Source organism: Pteropus medius, unplaced genomic scaffold (assembly GCF_902729225.1).
Source record: "Pteropus medius unplaced genomic scaffold, Ma_sr-lr_union100, whole genome shotgun sequence".
NCBI lineage: Eukaryota > Metazoa > Chordata > Mammalia > Chiroptera > Pteropodidae > Pteropus > Pteropus medius.
The window spans coordinates 5,474,193-5,492,755 of record NW_024354550.1 but is presented as its reverse complement, the minus strand read 5'-3'; the positions used below and the strand labels follow the sequence as shown (position 1 = coordinate 5,492,755).

Below are 18,563 nucleotides of genomic sequence, written 5' to 3'. Positions count from 1 at the left end.
TGGGGTAGGGAAGGTCAGATTGGGAAAGTACTGGTAATAGAATGAAATCTTTAATTTCAAATTCTTTTTCATTCTTCATTGATGTCTTATAGTCACTACTTTAAGTCCACGCCAATTTCCATTTACCACTGCCCAAACTACAAATGAATGAGAAAAGGACATTGTGCATTTGGTGACAAAAAAAATTAATGTAGAAGTAACAGAACGGTCCATTTATGATTTGTCTACAGACAAGTTTGTTTCACATAAATGGCTTTTTTACAAATTTGAAATGTGAATATATTTTATTTTTTCCCAGTGAGTACACAATACACAATTCGTTGACAATACTATTAATCAGTGTTACGCCAATTTCTTTTCTGATCTAACAACATCAAATGAAACACATTAAAATTTGGGATGCTGTTTAGTGACTTAAACAAACTACAGTTAAAAAAGAATCCATCTATAAAACAAAGTATAAAAAGTCTACCCACGGCCACAAAATCCCTTATCTTGCAACACTTTAAAGTCTCAATAAATGCTTTTGAAAATTATGACATAAGATAAATTAGTAAATTGAACTTCATTTAAAAACTGTATGGTATTTCATGTGAAGTACACAGTATAGAGAAGCAAAATAAAATTAACTTCACCTTTAAGAGAATGTGGAAAGATGTTGCTTTACATCAATTTTTGTCATGTAATTCTATAAATACAATATACGGAAGCAGATAAACAAATTAGTGAATGTCATGGTTCTGCATATTTTTAATACTGATGCACAATCACTTTCCAGTGGAGAAGATAAACCACAGTTAGAGCTCATTGTGTTATTATAATTATGTTGTCAATGGACAATTATATAAATTTGTTGAATAGAAATTTGGGGTGTTCTATCAAGCTGATGCAAACTTTCAACTCAAATACTATTAAAAATATATTTAAATACCCAGAGCATTAAATTATCACATAGAACACCGTTTAATCTGTTTTGTTACCTAAAGCAAGTAAACCTGTAATGTTTTTCCTTCCTTTGGTTGTATGATGCTTTATATGTTTGTCTTGATTGTCCTATTCTCCCTTGAACTGGATTCAAATCCTGTGAAGTAATCGGTTGTTTTCATGAGCCTGTACTCTCCCATCTTATTTTAGAAATGACATAGAAAAGATTTAGAGAAGGGGCAGCTTGACTCTGGTGCATACTCTGAGGCATACCTGGGTTGGGGCACCGATTCAGTATTTCCCTAGTGGAGACTTTGCAAGTTAAGAATGGAGCTGTGCTTGTGCAGGGCATGACAGCACAGAAGCGTTGCCTGTGAGTGCAAGATAAGATTACGTTCTCTCCCACTAGAATGTCTTTTGACAGCAGATGTGGGGCCTCCATTTAGACCTGCAAAAGAGTGAGCTCAGTGAATTTCTAACCAGTCATTTAATGAAAATGAAAAACTGTGGTAGTTCTCATACATGTTTGTGTTTTTTAAATGTTATTTTAACCTATAAAGATTAGAAGCTTTTTATACATAGCAATTTGACAAAGGCTTTTGATTTTTTGATACAGTTCCTGAATTCATTTGGATAGCCACAGCTTTTTATTTTGCTCTACATTTATTTGAGAATGATCTTTTGTGTGCAAGATTTGACTGACTAATTTATTAAAAACTAGATTTAACAGGGAATATGGACTATTCTAAAAGAGTATTCCAAGAAACTATAAGTCTGCACTGACATAATCTGATTATAAATTCATTTTATGCACTGGAGACAATTAGGAAGATATGATGCATGCCCTGCATTATTTCAGAAGTCACCTGCATACACATATTCTGTTTTTGAAGTAGTGGTTTATTATTCACCTACACCTGCCAGTTACCAGGAGTCAAGGGCTATGTGTAAAATGTGTAATGAACTTAAGTTTTCGACTAAATTGAGTTATAGAGGAATATAAAGAGGAAATACAAATGAACAAAAATTTGTTTGCTTTTAAATAGAAAGAGGTGAAGTAGGAAAATGCATAAATAAAAATTTAAATGCCTCACATCTTATGTTCGTGAATAACTATGTACTCTTTCTTAGGAGAAACTTCTCATCTTCCCCATTCTCTTTGTTCCAGAGAAATCAAACTGCTTTAAAATTCAGACACTTATAGGAGAAAATTGACTGTTTAATATGTGTCTCAGAATTATTTTTCTCCTTAGTGAAGAAATAAACTACATGGCACCAAGAAGTTGGAGCCCATAGGAACATATTGTTCCTCTATCCTTGCCTGTGTTGATGAAGTCTCAGAAAATTAAAAAAAAAAAAAAAAAAGGGAAACATTTAATTTTGCCATTGCCATCTGGCACACAATTGGTGACTGAGCCAAAAATGCACAAAGCATGATTTGTCATTCAAATGGGTCCCATAGTTTAGAATTGATCCTTATTATTACATCAAATATGTTTTAAAGTACCAACTACTGAACACATCATAGGAAAAATGTGAGAAAATATAAGGAAATAGAATTTACAATTATGTAGGCAGCACGTGGGGATAAAACACAAGTAAAAATTTTGGAAAAGTTCTCTTCTACTTGACTGATTGACTATACATGTACAGTAGCTAACATATGTTTTAAAGTCATATTCATTTTGACCATACATGACTGATGTTCAGGAACTTCTTGTTCTCAAAGTCGTGAAAACAAATGAGGCAGGACACTGTTATTAATGTCCACTTACGAGGTTCAGTTTTATTTAAAAAGTATATAAACATGCATTTTTCTCCTCAATTTTTTTTCAATTTACTCATCAAAATGGGTCAAACATAATTTAGTTGGTAGCCAATTTTTGAGAATGTACCATAAAATATTTATTCCAATAAATCTAGTTTCCATGAACTGAACATACTCTGAGCACTGCTTTTTAAGTACTTTCAATTTGGCTATATATTTGGTGGCATAAATTTTACTTCTTAAACAAATGAAACACAAAGTTGTATATGACTGCATTATTTTTTGAAAGAAATCATGAATTGAAGTGATGCAGCTCTATCCTCTAGTGTGTACTGTACATGTATTAGAAAGATAAAACAAGATATTGCAATAGAGTTTTTGTATTTAGAAGCAGTTCGAGTATGTCCTAATAATAAATTGCCACTTTAACTATTTGCTGTAGAGTTCATTTGGTTTGTTTCCTTGGGGAACATCATATTATATTCTGACTTAATGAGTTAGAGAGATTAATTATGATAATTCATAAAATGCTTTTTAAAAGAACTGTAATATAAATACAGCTCTTGTGAAACACCTTAATTTCCTTTTGCCTGTAATTCTCAGATGGGTCAATTACAACGACAGGCAAAGTTGATTCTAAATATAACTTTAATTTACTTTTTATTTTTTAAGCAAGTTTAGTACATCTTTGCTACCTGTGTATTTTAATACGTATTCAGTCTTAAGACTTAAATTTCCTTCCTTTGACCCCTGCTTTTGTCAATAGTAAAAGCCACCTTTCTGCTTTTTTTATTGACTCAGTCACTGATGTTCAAAAAGACTTCACCAACAGCACTGTTCCTTCGCATCTTCCTATTTCTACACCCCAACCAAAAACCATCTAACGTGATTCCTTACGACCAGCATTACCCAACCTAGCTTACAGTACAGAAACTCCTTTCACATTCAGTCTTTTTCTTCATGTCACGAGGAGTAGAGATTTGTGCTTATCATCAAATAAAATCGCAGTGCAAAATTTAAACATAAAAGTTACACAATTAAAAGTTAATATATGGCACCACAGCCTATTAATTCACATATAGTACAACAGACCAATAAGAACAGACAATAATATGAACAGATCTAAAAAAAGTGAGCTTGCATAGCAATGCACAAAAGAAATTATATACAGAGGAAAATCCTTTTCTTCCCGGAGGGCGAGCTTTGTTTTCTTTCTTTTTTTATATACTCCTGACAAGAAAGAGTTAAGGTGGGTGGTGTACTTAAGAGAAGAACAGAAGTAAAATATCTGTGGGATATGTGTGGCTGTGTGTCTTTACATTGCATTTACAGTTCCTTTAATAGTACATAAATAAAGAAATTGTTCATTGCACTGTTTAGTGTCATCACTTCCATGAGTTCAGACCTGATGGTCCTTCAGAGCAGCTTTGCATGTCTCTTCTCAGTTACTCTATAAAGAGAAGAAACAAAACAAAACAAAACAAACAAACAAAAAAAACAAATCAGAAATAAGTTCGCATTTAAATTAAGCATTCTTTTAACCTGAACACCATAACAAAAACCAAAGTGAACAGATAATAAATGAAGATAACATTATCAAATAGATTCTGTGAGTTTGTGAATTTAAGAAATTTTACCTAAAGAAAAAACCACACACACTTGTAACATCTGGAGATTTAAAATCCAGGTATAGCTTCTTTTACACTTCTGTGAGTCTATAATTATTTCAAAATAAAAGTTAAAAAAAATCCAAGTCGTCATGAATCGAATTAACATATCTTAATTAGATTAGTAATATATAACAATAATAACTCTCATTGATAAAGAACTTTAGAGTTTTGAAAGTACTTTTACTTTCCATTATCTGATGGCATCCCCCATTCTGCAATGTGAGCATAATAGTAATCAATATTTTAGATAAGAAAAAAAAAGAGATTAGGACAGTAGTTTACTTTCTCTTCTAATATAACCAGTAAGTAGTTGAGAAGACTGGAACCCAGAGCTGTTCCTTAGAAGTATTTTTAAACTGTATTCAAAGAAACAGTTGAATACTGTTTCTGACATTGGACAGCAAAACTGATAACTTTCCTGATAAAATTAATACGAGTTCAATGCTTTTTACCTACTGGGACATCCTATCTTTCTTTATTATTTAGTATTTTACATCTAGAAAATAAATTAGTTATACTAAGTACCAATGATGGTTCTTTATTTAAAAAGAAAAAAAATTGTTTCATGATATGTTATAATAATCAAAATATTACAAATTAATTAAAATAAAAAATCATCTTTTCTAGGTTCATTTCCTAAAATGAAAAAAATAAGGAATTCCTAAGGAGTTTCTTTAAAACTACCAAAGAGCCAATATGCTTCCCTTTCTTTATTGTGCTAAGTTAAAATAGACAAGAAAACGATAAAGTAGGCTATTTAATTAACTTGTAAGTATTCAGACTAATTGCCTAAATTATTATTATTATTATTATTTTTGCATAAATCAACCTTGTAATAGGAGAAATGTTAATTTAATTGACTATGGTAAACATCCATGATCAAATCTGTGACCACGTGACCAGCCATATGACCAAATCTGCTCAAAATTACAACTGATTTTTTTTTTTTTTTTTTTGGTCAAAATAGAGCAAGTTTTCTAATATTCTAAAATTTGTTTATTGTGGCAATGTTATTGATGAGGTTCAGAACATACTAAACCAAAATATGACACCTTGGCATATTGAATATCTAAAGCTGAAGGACTTAGAGGAAATAGCCTCACCCCTTTGGCCTCACCCCTTTGCCCTTCTTCCCTGAAACAGGTTATAAAATGTCCATGTGAAAGGTATCCTCTCCGTACCAGAACGAGAGAGGACATTCTTATCAGGAGATTATGAGAATTTGAGGCTGAGTAATCTGTATAAACAAACTTGTTAAACTAACCCCTGTTTTCCTAGTTACTTCTTTCCCATTTCCTACCTCTAGCCCAAGCCCCTATGTTTTGTCAATCCTTTACAAATGTATTGTTTCTTTGTCTAAAAAGTAGAAAAGTTTCCTCCTCTACTCACTTCCTTGGGTCTCCATCCTCTTGTGAAAGCTCTCATGTACATTCAATAAAATTTGTTTGCTTTTGTTTTCTGATAATCTGTCTTTGTTGGTTTAATTTTCAGACCCAGCCAGAGACTTTAAGAGGTTGAGGAAAACATTTTACTCCTCTACTTTATTAATCCAATATTCCTTCACCATTGCCTTTTAAATGTTCTAAAGCACTTACATAATTCACCTGTAAACTGTCCTTGACTATTTGAGCCCATATATCCTATGTCAAGAAGATCGCTGGCATTGCGCTGGTGGCCTCCTCTCAACACCTCGGTTTTCCTAGGTCCAGTGGATCCTTTAGAAGAAGCTGTTCCTGATGAGCTGTGACCTCCTGGAGATGGGAAACTGGGCTTGTAGAACAAAGATCTGGGAGAAAACATACACACACACAAACACACACACACACACACACACACGACTAAGCAACATGTTGCCAAAACAACTTAACTTTAAATATTTACCTCAAGATGAGATATCTATTATTTTACTCTTTTGGAAAATTAAAAAGATGAGGTTTAATAAGGCCCAGATATTAAAGAAATTTCTATGTTCAATCAATAGTTCCTACAATAAGAACTAAAACAGGATTACAAAAGACCTTGGGATAAGTATACATTGTTATATATAATTTGTGAAATTTAAATTTATTGTAAAAGAGATTTGTATATAGTGAATCATGTTGCATTAGAAAAGAATTTCTGAGAATAATTTCTGGAGTTCAATGAGGCTCCAGTTTAATTTTCTATTAAGATTGAAGGAACATGGTTTCAGTTTCAGATTATGGCAACGTTTTCTCAATTTAGATAAACAACTATATATATTAGTTATTAAAATAAGCTTCTTAAATTTCTGTTGTTTCTTGGGATAGAAAAACATAATTTGAAATGCTGTATTCTTCCTTAATAGAAAAAGAGAAACTCATACATTTTAGTAAATAATGTGTCTATATTGTTATTATGTATCATCTCTCTACAAATAACTCATGATATGCATTACTAAATACTTAATACTCGAAATATTTTTTCTTTGTATTCTTCATTTTTCCCTTCCTTCTTTTCTTCCTTCTTCTCTTTTTTCCATCTGTATCCTCAACCCCCCTTTTATTTTCTTCCTTCTTTCTGGGTATAGACCATTATTATTGTGATTAGATGACTAAAAAAATGCTGACTAAATTTAGTATTTTTTTCCTTAAGTAATCTTTAACTACAAAGATCACATGATTCTTCTCTCACAGCCTTAATGATATAACCTTCTTAAATGTTTCACTGAACCTAGATATTAAAATTGTCATCTTCTGGCCCTTGCATAAATTATATTTTCTAAAACCTTGGGCACCAAGTTATAACAAAATATAATTATGAAAAATGCATGGGTAGAGGACATATCTAGAAAATATTTAGTCCAAATGAATAAATGAATATATAAGGAAACTCTTTGAAATGTTTTGCGTGTATGTGTGTGTGTCTATGTTTTAATACTCAGTGAATCTTGACATAAAAAGAGATGTTCCAGAATACGCATTTCTGTAACAGGATCAACAACCTCCCACCTCCAAAAAAAAAAAAAAAGGAAGAAAAAGAAAACTCCAACTACAAAGTATAAAATTTATTTTGTGATATTTCCAGGAAGCTTGATTTATAAATAAAAACATTCCCCATTGAATTATTAGCAATCAACTAAATTTAATCAGATGGAGAAAGTTCCGGTCTGGTTTAACCTTTCTAACACAAGGATTCTGAGATTGGGCATTTATTTGTAATTTTATTTGTTATACAATTAGCCCCATTATTTGACTGAAGTGAGTTTTCCTTTCAAAATGACTAACTACTTCAGTCAAAATGAACAAACTGGTTGAAGGCAGAATTTAAACTGGCACTAAAGATAAAATTGTGTGATTTTAAAAGTACTCAATATAAACATTAAAAGGCAAAAAAATCAACTTGTCTCCTGAGAACTACGGATGGAGTTTGGAGGTCTCTGGGCTCAAAGATCTTATGCAGAGGTTAACTTGAGGGCCAAATCCCAGTGGGATATGTCTTAAGTGATGTGCTGGTGTGCTCTGCTGTAGAATTCCAACTTCAATTAGTGATTCAAGGCAAATGTATGTCAGATGCCCTTTCACAACTGTCATTTCTAAAATACCAGGTAGGAAAAAAATGATAAAAGCGCACACTTTCTTGGGACTGTGCAGAACACACCTGGTCCAACACCTTGTTTGTGTAGGGCTTTCCGTATGTCTTCTTGGCGTTCTGTGGCGTTAATCCATTCCTGGGTTTGTCGCTGCCACTCTAGTGACGTTCTAGCTGGACATTCCAATGAATTCTTTGTGTCTTCTAGGCTGGACGCTTGTTGTCTCTCCAGAGAGCTTCCTTTTCTCTCTGTTGAGTTTTCCACGTTACCAGCATGCTGACTTGAGCCTATTTGCTGCCTTAAACCCTGACCTGGAGGGGGGTCTGGTGGTGGTGGAAGATCTAAAAATTTTGAATAATGTTTAGAATGGACTAAAATTTAATGAAAAATACAGATTTCAGTTCAAGATGAAGAAAAACTCTTGCCTTTCTAAAGGTATCACCCATGTAAAAGAAATTTTGATGGAAAAAAAGGTCAGTTATGTATATCCAAAATGTATATTATTGATCTCTTTGCTATCTTTTGATTACAGCTCTCTTTGAAATAAAATCAACTAATTTCATTCAACTGTCATATATGGAGAGTGTTTTCAATTGCACATTGAGGCTAATATTCAAGGTATAAGAGGAAGTTTATGGTTTCTCCATATTTAATCCATTGTCGACCCTCACCTCCCAAAAGGAGAAATATCATAACACGAAATGACGAGAAACTCTGGCAGCTGTGTTAATACAAGGCTCTGGGAAGAATAAAAGCTGCCCTGCTAATCTCCATAGGAAATGTTGCCCTCGGGAAATTAAGAACTATATGCCGTATCATATGCAACATATGACTGCCTTTATCCGTGTATGTGGCACATTTAGCAACAGTCAAAGGGTTAAGCCAACATTTATGAAATGTAATTAACATTCTGCCTGACAATCAATGCTGGCTGTTCGTTTCATGAATTAGCTAATGAGTTACAACTAATATATTATAATCTTTCAAAGTATTAACTTTAATAGGTAACAGCCAATGTTCAGAGTACAGATAGAATATGTTTCATGGTGTTAGAGTAGACAATGCATCATGACAATTTGAGATGTAGTGGAATAGATAACTTCTCAGAAATGCTCTTTAAATTAACAGATATGAAGAAATTAGAAGTTCAAAGCTTCAGTTAATTTTTCATTTTCATTATATTAGCTCTTCAGATTGTGATTCCTTTATATTTTTAATGTCTTCAATTGTGAAATCATAGTCCCTTCTTTCATATTTCTTTAATCATGATGCTAGTTCTATTATACTATATACTATTATACTTACTATTACACTAGTTCTGAAATTACGTTGTTGAAAATTTTGAAATCTTCTAGACATTCTAAACATTCTTTTGGATTATTTCATTTTTTTCTGGCATGCTTTTGATAACTTCTTTGTTAATTCTTAGAGTATCAGTAATTATATTATTTGTTCATAAAGAGCAAATATATATAATATACATATTTATTTTATTGTAGAAGATATTATATAAAATTATTTCCTATGCTATTTTTGTAATCATGCTCTTGTTTCTAATAATATTGTTTGTATAAACTTTTTTGTGCAAAAGCTTCCTTAAGGAAAGTTAAGTTGCTCCTCTTTTTAAAAGACTTCCTTAAGAAATTTTATACTCTATGAGCAAAATTATATTGTCCGCCATTGAACTGATAATGACGGTCTCCCCAGCATCTGCTCAGGGAGTTCCCATGTTGGAGCAGCATTCCTAGCTCTTATCTATGCCCTCTTGTTAGATTACAAATTACTAATTATTGAAGGGGACACAGTTTCTGTCTGGGAGAATCAAGTCACATTCAGAATATTTCTTTCAAAAGGAAGAGCTAATCCAATATAGAGATATCTATTTGTTGAATAATCTACCAATGAGTTTGGTGTTTTCTTTGTACTGAACACTAACTTCCTTCAGTAGGTATTATTATAAATGCAAATTAATTATTTCATTTGAATTATTAGATTTTAGACTGCCAGTAGAAAAGAAACTATTATAATTTCTTCCAAAATAACATATCTTGTCATTGATTTTTATTCTCCATAGGAGCAGCTTAATTTTTAAAATGGCCAAAATGGCATCTGCTTATGTGAGCTAAATTTCTGATTACTATTTAATTTAACCTGAAATTATATAGCTACAAATTTTAAGTAACATCTTTGGAGTTTGTATATCCTAAAAAGAAAGAACATCTCATACACACTAAAATAAACAAGTTGGAAAAAAGATGGTATTAAGAATGGCTGTGGAAAAAATACAAGTATGTAATCAAATATATTTACTTAAATTCAATTTATTATTCATTTCTATGTTGATTCATTTTAACTAAATCAATTGACTAAAGAGTATCTTACTGGCCTACTGAGGATCTGCTATTGTCAGGCACACAACAGTCCAATGATAAATATGCCATTAGTCATTATTATCCTCTTTTTTTTTTTTTTTTTTTTTAGGTTAGAGAAAGAAGACATGAAGAAATTAAATATCTTCAGCCTGAATCTCTCCTCCTATGAATTCCAGACTCATATAACCAATTCACACTGAATAGTTTGACCCATATGTTTAGGTGTCTCAAATTTCACATATCAAACCTGAGTTCCAGGTCTTCTTCTACAAAATATGTTTCCTCTGTAGTATTCATCATTTCAATTAGTAGAAATTCCATTCTATAAGTTTGCCAAAACTTATGTGTAATCTATGACTTCCTGCTTTATAGCTTATATTAATTTCATTAACAAATCCTGTGGGTTCTACCTTCAAACTATACCCAGAATTCAACCTTCCTCTCTTTATGTCCATTGATTTTACCTTGGTATGAACTACTGTTCCCTATATTACTCCTATAAACTCTTGTGTGGTTTCTGTGCTTCCATGTAGAAGTACATTGAGTCAATCTCAACATAACAATTAGAGTGACTTTTTATAAAAAAACAAAAATAAGATCATGTCACTCTTCTGCCTTAAACATGCACATGCACATGCACGTGCATCCATGCGTGTACCTCCAGTGGTTTCTCATCAAAGGGCCAATGTCCTTATAGAAACATACACACCTTATGAACTCTGGCCCTCATTTACTTGTCTGACTTTGTATTCTATTTTGTTGCTCTCTCTGCTTCAGTGGCACTGCTCCTCTGGCTTTTTATCAAATAAATTTCAGGTTTCCACTTGCTGTTCTCATTTCCTGGAATGATTTTTCTTCAGATATCAGCATTGCTTTTTTCCTTATAATCTTCCCATCTTTTTCAGCTGTCATCTTCTTGGTAAGCCCTTCCCTGAGGACTTTATTTCTCCATAACATTTAATTATCATCTTACATACTTTTAATTTGCACTTATATATTTATGTTGCTCTTTATCTGTCTTCTTCCACTAGAATGGAAGCTCTGGGAGGGCAGGACATTTTGTTTGATTCTCATTGCCTATCATTTGGTGTGTGCTTAATAAGTATTTGAATAAATAGATTAATAAAGAAATTTACTCAATGGTCAAAGCTAGTCTGTGGCAGAGCTAGGAAAGAGCCTCTTACTGTAGTATATTAGAAATGAGAGGAGGACAAGCTGGAAGGAAACAATGTGGGATAAAAAGTTCATAAATAAAAAACTACCTTCTTTGCCTTCTTTGTTCAACATTGGCCAATATATTGGTTTTAAAGTGTTTTCTTGGCTCTTTAAAATAGAATAGATTTGGATTAAGCAATGCCTGCTTTGGGGAGACTTTGTCCAAGGGCAAAGGTCACTCTTAACATGTGTATGGGTTTTTGCACAGCCTTTGAAACAGAGACTGGCATTTCCCACCATTCTTAATTCTTCTTATTGGACACAAGGAAAGATTACTTTCCCACTCCAGTAGTTTGTTTGATGCCATGTGACAAAGTTCTTGAGAAAGAAATAAGAGAAGTGATATGTGCCATTTGCAGGCATGGTCACAGAACCTCTTAAGTGAATAACCCATGTTCTATTTTCTCTTCACTCAGAAATCATAAAGATCCTATCTTGAAAAGAATGCTATCCCAATAATGAAGAAGCATATGTCCTTACATTACTAAGAGGAGAGCCCTCTGACCTTTACAAACCTTTGTGTCTATGAAAAACAAACTTACTGTGCTAAGCCACTGAGGGATAGAAGTTGTCTGGTACAGCAGCTAGTAATAATTAGCCTAATTAATATACTCATAAAATACTATTGTAAACTCTATAATGCAAAAGTTTGAGTACAAACTATCTATGTACCAAGTCCTAGTAAGCAGCAACATTCGCAGAAAGAATAGTTTGATTTTATATGTAAATATGAAATTATTACTGATACATAGATTCATAACAGAGAAATACTATGACATACATTTGCTGTGATATACCACTATCCTTAAGGATAATATGTAGAGTGTCATACAAATAAATATTCTTGTATTATAACTAAAATATCTTTAGATCTAATACTTGAGAAGACATGAGAGGCAAAATTTCCTTTTCAATATCACCTCTTTTAAAATGTATCCACTAATAACACATAATCCATAACTCTTTTTCAGAATGATGGAAAATTTAAAAAGTTAGGAAGTTATTCATTTTTCAGAAAGCTAAGCACTATATTGATCATGTTTTAACTAGGAGGTAGTTTGCTTTAACCAGACATTCTAAAAAAGCTTGCAAGAAAAAAGCTAGCTTTCTATTTTGTCGATTTATACATTGTATCTTCCACATATTATGGATATGGCTTTCAAAGAATTTGGAAAAGCCAAGAAAACATGTGCCTGGATTTTTTTCTCTTTCCATGACATTCATAGCAGGAAAATTAAAAATATTATTAATTCTGAAATTTATAACTAGCGTATCTGTGAGAGTAATTCTTTTTATTTAGTGTAAATAAGATCAACACTATAGACTGCTTTAATCTAATCTTTGTATCTTCTGAGGCAGAAAGAAAATAGTGAGTATTTTTGCTCACCACAGGACATCCATTTATAGAGAATCGAAATCTCAGTTGTACCCTTACACTCATATTCCATAGAAATATTTCCCAATGAAAACAAAGTAAGTAGGAAAGATAAAAAACCTGAAAGCTTTTAGAACATGTTATGTTTGGCTTTGAAGTATTCTTAACATTATAAGATGACAAAACAAAGCACAAAAATGGTTGCCAGACATAGACACCCTATCCCCAAACTAATAAAGAACAAATACATCTTTTCCAATTAAGCCTTAAGTTTATCATCATTCTCTCCTACGATGATAAACTTAAGAGACTGAAATGAATGCTAAGGACTGGGTCATAGTTTCTCAAAGATATGATTTACTTGTGGAGCTTTAAAAATGCTCATAACTACTTTTCATCCCAGAACAATTAAATCAGAATCTCTGGAATATATTTGAAGAACACCCCAGATGGTTCTAATGTGTAGCTTAGCTAGAATCATCTTTTTGGTGTTCAGTAGAACTATTTAAAAGTAAAGTTTGTGGGCTTGTAGGGAATTGTGCTGAGAAGGAAGAAGAAATTTACCTTTAGGTCCAACATTATAGGCACTTTAAATATATTATCTTACATATTCCTTAAAATAAAACTTCAAGATAAATATTGTTAGTCCCATTTTGCATATATTAAAAAATAAGTTGAATATATGAGGAATAGATTTTTCTCTGTAGAGCTCATGAACTACTCATTATTGAACAAGTACATCTTTCAATAATATTGTCTCCTGAAAATAGCAGTTTAAGCAAAAACTCAATGTAAATAAAAAGATTCAAACAGTTAAGGGAATTATGGCCCATTGACCAAATTTAGCCACTGCCTGTCTTGTCAATAAAGTTTTATTGGAAATTGATCACGCTCATTTTTTTACTTTTCTCTATGGCTACACTGGTGTTACAATGACAATGTTGAGGAATTGTGACAGAGGACTGACTATGTAGTCTGTGAAAGCCAAAAATGTTTATTATCTGGCTTCTCAGAAAAAGTTTGCTGACCCATTAACTAGATGATCTGTAAAATGCTTTTAGCCCGGAAATTCACAAAACCAAAAAATTACCAAATTGCTAATCACTTCACAATCAAAAGTTAAATAACATCTAAAATAGCATAATTTAATATCAGAAACATTCCAACAACATGGTAAGTGCACATGTTACTTATAATTTCTTTGTTAAGCTAAAAGGAAATATTCACTGAAAAGTATCAATGAGTATTACCAGAATGGCAGAAAAATCAAAATTGAAAAGTGGCATGGCACATATTTCTTGGGGCTTGTTAAGACAGAAATAATTCCTGATTTTAAAAAGGTGTTTTTTCTAAGCAAGACCACATTGCCAGGTTTTCTGCCTTGTTATTGAAGCAATGCCTAATATACCATAGCTACTTTAATCTAAATAGATGATTCCACAGAACATATCTCTTCAGTGAGGAGATGAGAGAGAAGGAATCAAACTTACCATCTGTCATTCCTTCCCTTCGATGAGGCAATGCTGGTTGCTGGTCCATTCGCCCTCCCTTGTGTTTTTTAGTGGGCCTGGGCCTCTGACTTTGACTCAGAGCTGCACTGGTGTTACTGTCAGTAGAAAATGGGCTGGTTGGTCGAGGTCTTTGGGAGGAGGTAAAAGTTTTGCCTAAAAAGGAAACAAAGGGAATGGGGTATACAGAATGTTATTATAAGACAATGATTGTGTCTGTTTTATATTTCTGCTCTTACTAAGACTAACATGTAAACCTGCCTAGAGATGCCATTTGAAGATACCAAATGCTGGTTCATCTTCATGGTAAAAATATGTCCTTCTGCATTTATTTTGTCCAATTTTAATAATCAATACACCACCCACTGAAAATTCAAACAAATGAATATAAAACAAATCCTCTAACCCAAAACTCAATATTATGTGATTATATTTTTATTTATCCTTGATAATCACAGTGATATTTTCATAGATATATGCAAATTAATGCAGCTTTTACTTCTTAAAATTAAAGAAGCCATTTCTGAAATTAACTATGTACTGTCTCATTTGTTTAAAGTTCACTCTTAGAATCCTACAAACTATCTTTGAGTACAGAAAAATGTCCTGTAGTAATTTCATTTGAAATTTTACATGAAAGGTCTACTCAGCATATATTAAATTGATCTTACCAACCATACATTCATACATTGAATTGTATCTCTTTTAGCAGAAACTCAGTTAACAGGGAAGAGCACAGGATAAATAGAAGGTTAAAACCACTCTATATCCAAAGCACAATAGGTGTTTTCTGATTAATAATATTGTATCTGAGCAGACTCCAAATTCTTATTGAAAAATGAAATGTATTATGTCCTTTTCTTGTGGCTTAGTGTACATATGCAGGGAAATTTATTTTGGGAAAAGGTTAGCTAATACATTTTCTACATCTTATAATTTTAATATCATGTTTATTATTAAGAGAGGGTTGGTTAATGTAAATGTATATATTCTCCTGCACATGTTTTTATTTCGTACAAAATTATTGTATGTAGTTATGTTTTCTTAAGTCAGTGTGACATGATATTGCTTAATGTTTTATTAGCTATTAGCATACATGCAAGAAATGCACTTATGCCTTCTAATTTATTAGTTTCTTTGCACTTTCTCACTGCTCTGCTTATAGCTATGCCACAAAAAGCTCTCAGGCAACATAAAGTTTCTGACTTAATGCCTTATAAAGCAAGAAAATTCAAATAACCATTATATTATGACATATTTTAGTTTGGATGCTATATGAAAAATAAACCTCGGCAATGCTTGGAAAATCTTTTTTTTTTTTTAATTTTATTTGAAGATGTCCAATTCATACTCAAAGGAGATATTAAAGATATACTTCAAAAAATTTTTAAGACTCATTTTTATAATCTGAGAGTTTAATGAAGGGTCAAATCATTTTTCTTTACTATTTGGATACTATTAAGATTTCAAAAATGCATTTCAAATTTCATTTTTTTTGTAAGGTAGTTCAATTTAATTCATATATTAGAAACTTCTTGCATATGCATTTTAGAAGTACACACAGTCATATAATAACATGCACCATGCCAAACTTATTTTGTTTTAGTAAAACAAATGATTATAAAGTACTGATATATTATTAGAATAAATATCATATTTATTTTGGGGGGAAAGATCAGATTCATGAAAAATTTTATAGCTGGTCTTCCATATTATTACTTATTATTCTCAGAAACCAAAATTAGGTTTTGCTAAAGGGCACCACACATGTAATCATCATTTGTTCAACTTGCGCATGCAATGGTGTATCTTTTATTAGCATCCTTTAAAACATATATTAAATTATTGGATTAAATTCTTAACAGCCAAACAAGTAATAATACCATCAGCCATTCGAACTGTTAGACTGACAGCCTTAGACTCATTTACTTCATGCTGAGAAAGCCTTCCCAGAAAATGCATTTGGAGAAAGAAATGGGGCAAAGAAAAGTAATGAAGATAAAAGATGAATAATTTTAATCACTGGGCACATTATTGATTGTGTGAGAATTTTGCAAAGTGTGAGTTATTGAAAATGTAATGACAACTTTAGTTGCAGCTTTGCTGTAATATAAAAAGGAAGCGTATTCCAATTGATCAGCAGAACCATGAAGGGAAAGAGAAATAAAGAAGAGACAAAGTGTTGAGTAGGAACCTATTCTTGGCTCTGCGAAACTAGCATCAGAGGAGAGTTTTGGTAATTGAGCATCCAAATTATGTTCATGCATATTAAAGAAATCCCTTCAGTCAGACTCACTGAGGAGAAAAGACAGGAGAAAAATAGCTCAGCGCCCAAAGGACCAGATTATCTCATGCAAAGAGTGTTGACTCAGAGTCTACCAACCTGTTTTTGTAAGTCTGGTTCCATCCAGCCTAAAACCAGCTTTATCTGCTGCTGCCACCAGAGCTTGTGCAAAACTGCCGCTGGCAAAGATGGAGCCATCTGAGGAGCTACCTACACTAGATCTATGACTAGAAAAGTTACGATCCTCATCAGATGCAGAGCCCCATCCATTTACCATTGAACCTAAAAACAAATGTAGTTGTCTAGTGAGTTGTATATATTGGCAAGCTCATCTGTTTGTACACACTATACTAATGAACAAGAAGGCTGCCTCTACTCTTCAGTCTGTCTGAGGTAAATCTGGTTTCATCATTACTTCATTAGCCATATGAAAGCATCAACCATGTTTTAAACATTCATAGTGCAGAAGAATGAAGCTCATGTAAAACCTGTATCTGTTTGCCACACATGAACAAAACATGTTCCATATGGCTCCTTCTAATCCTACATTGTCAAAATTATTACATGATCATTTTCTGAAAGAGAACTATGTACATTTTAAGTCCTACAATTCAGAGAAAAACGCTTTTAATGACCTAGAGTGTATTTAAAGTAAATTATCAAGGACTCAGTTGAAGAAATAGTGTGAATATATTTTAAATTCAGTGCCGACTCTAATGATAATCTACACTTGTATACTGTAGAATGGTTAAAATTATTCAAGGTTTTAAAATAAAAAATTAGTTATTCAAGAAATAAAAGCAAACAAATAAAAAATGTATAACTGCTATTAGAGCAAGTAGACTAAAACATAAGAAATATGTATCTTTGAAAAGTTTTATTAATTTCAAATCTCAGTGTGCTTTCTTTGCTTTTTAATTAAGGACTCCTGTTTTCTCTTTGATACTAATTTTTATTTCACAAAATTAAACATTATGAAGAATATCTCTGGCATTAATATGGATTTTCCTGTAAAATGACATATAGCAATAGAGAAAAAAATCAGATTTATGTATAAAGAACTGCAAAATATGAAGATACTGAGAATACATATATATTTTTGGACAAAACACACTGAGACCTTAATCTATTATATAATACAATTAACATAGCAATACTTATTTAAGTTGATGTACCATTAATATAACACAATAAAGTACCAAATGTTGTTTATTCCAAATTTTTTAAAGAGAGACAATAAAGTATTTAAGAAAAAGCAATTTAAGATTTCTAAATAAACTATACACATATTTACATAAAAGAGATTAAGTCGAGTGTCATAGATTTTTCTGTTTTTCTCCTATATTTGAGACAAAAGTAAAGTTAATGAGTGTTGCCATGATGAAGTATTTGTACTTCCATTCAAGGTGCCAGGATACAATAACATGGGTTTATGAAATTTGAAGATAGAGAAAACAGGAACAGAAGGGTTTAGAAGGATCTGAGAAGTTAAAAGTGTGTTGAGTGTCGCAGAGAAAGATAGAATTTTGATTCTTAAAAGATAAAGTTTTGCCAAAAGCACAAAGACACACTTTTTACTTTCAAAACAAATTCTCTTGACACAGACCACTGAAAGGAAGCCAAGATAACACCAGCAACTGAACCTCCTCTGAGAGAACTATTTCTGAGCTAATAATCACAAGTCAAAGACCGACAGCCCAAAATGAAAGGAGAAATTCTGCAATAGGCTTTGCAATATAATGTTACAGTAGATAAGAAAAAAAAATCAAAGTGATTCAGTCACTGATCACAAAAGAATATGAAACTCTAGAACTGAGGATAATTTTGAAACATGTGAAAGCTCAGTCTTGGTCTCTCCTATGTACTGTTTTCAGTATTTCTAAACGTCTGCTGAACA

The 18,563-nt window shown here is 32.1% G+C and overlaps 1 protein-coding gene across 4 annotated transcripts in view; it reads right to left on the bottom strand.

Moving 5' to 3' along the window:
* ROBO2 (roundabout guidance receptor 2) overlaps positions 1 to 18,563 on the bottom strand; it is a 547,754-nt gene continuing 529,191 nt past the window's right edge. Inside the window, exons 25-31 of one of the 4 annotated variants that reach the window (XM_039855108.1) lie at positions 16,766 to 16,948; positions 14,365 to 14,538; positions 7,981 to 8,253; positions 7,725 to 7,731; positions 7,112 to 7,121; positions 5,967 to 6,141; positions 1 to 4,142 (exon numbers count right to left, since the gene is read on the bottom strand). In XM_039855108.1, the coding sequence (XP_039711042.1) occupies positions 4,138 to 4,142; positions 5,967 to 6,141; positions 7,112 to 7,121; positions 7,725 to 7,731; positions 7,981 to 8,253; positions 14,365 to 14,538; positions 16,766 to 16,948 (827 nt within the window). In that variant the 3' untranslated portion in view covers positions 1 to 4,137. Of the gene's footprint in view, positions 4,143 to 5,957; positions 6,142 to 7,111; positions 7,124 to 7,724; positions 7,732 to 7,980; positions 8,254 to 11,069; positions 11,075 to 14,364; positions 14,539 to 16,765; positions 16,949 to 18,563 lie in introns of all 4 variants that reach the window. The other 3 variants (XM_039855107.1, XM_039855109.1, XM_039855110.1) reach the window with 3 other exon arrangements.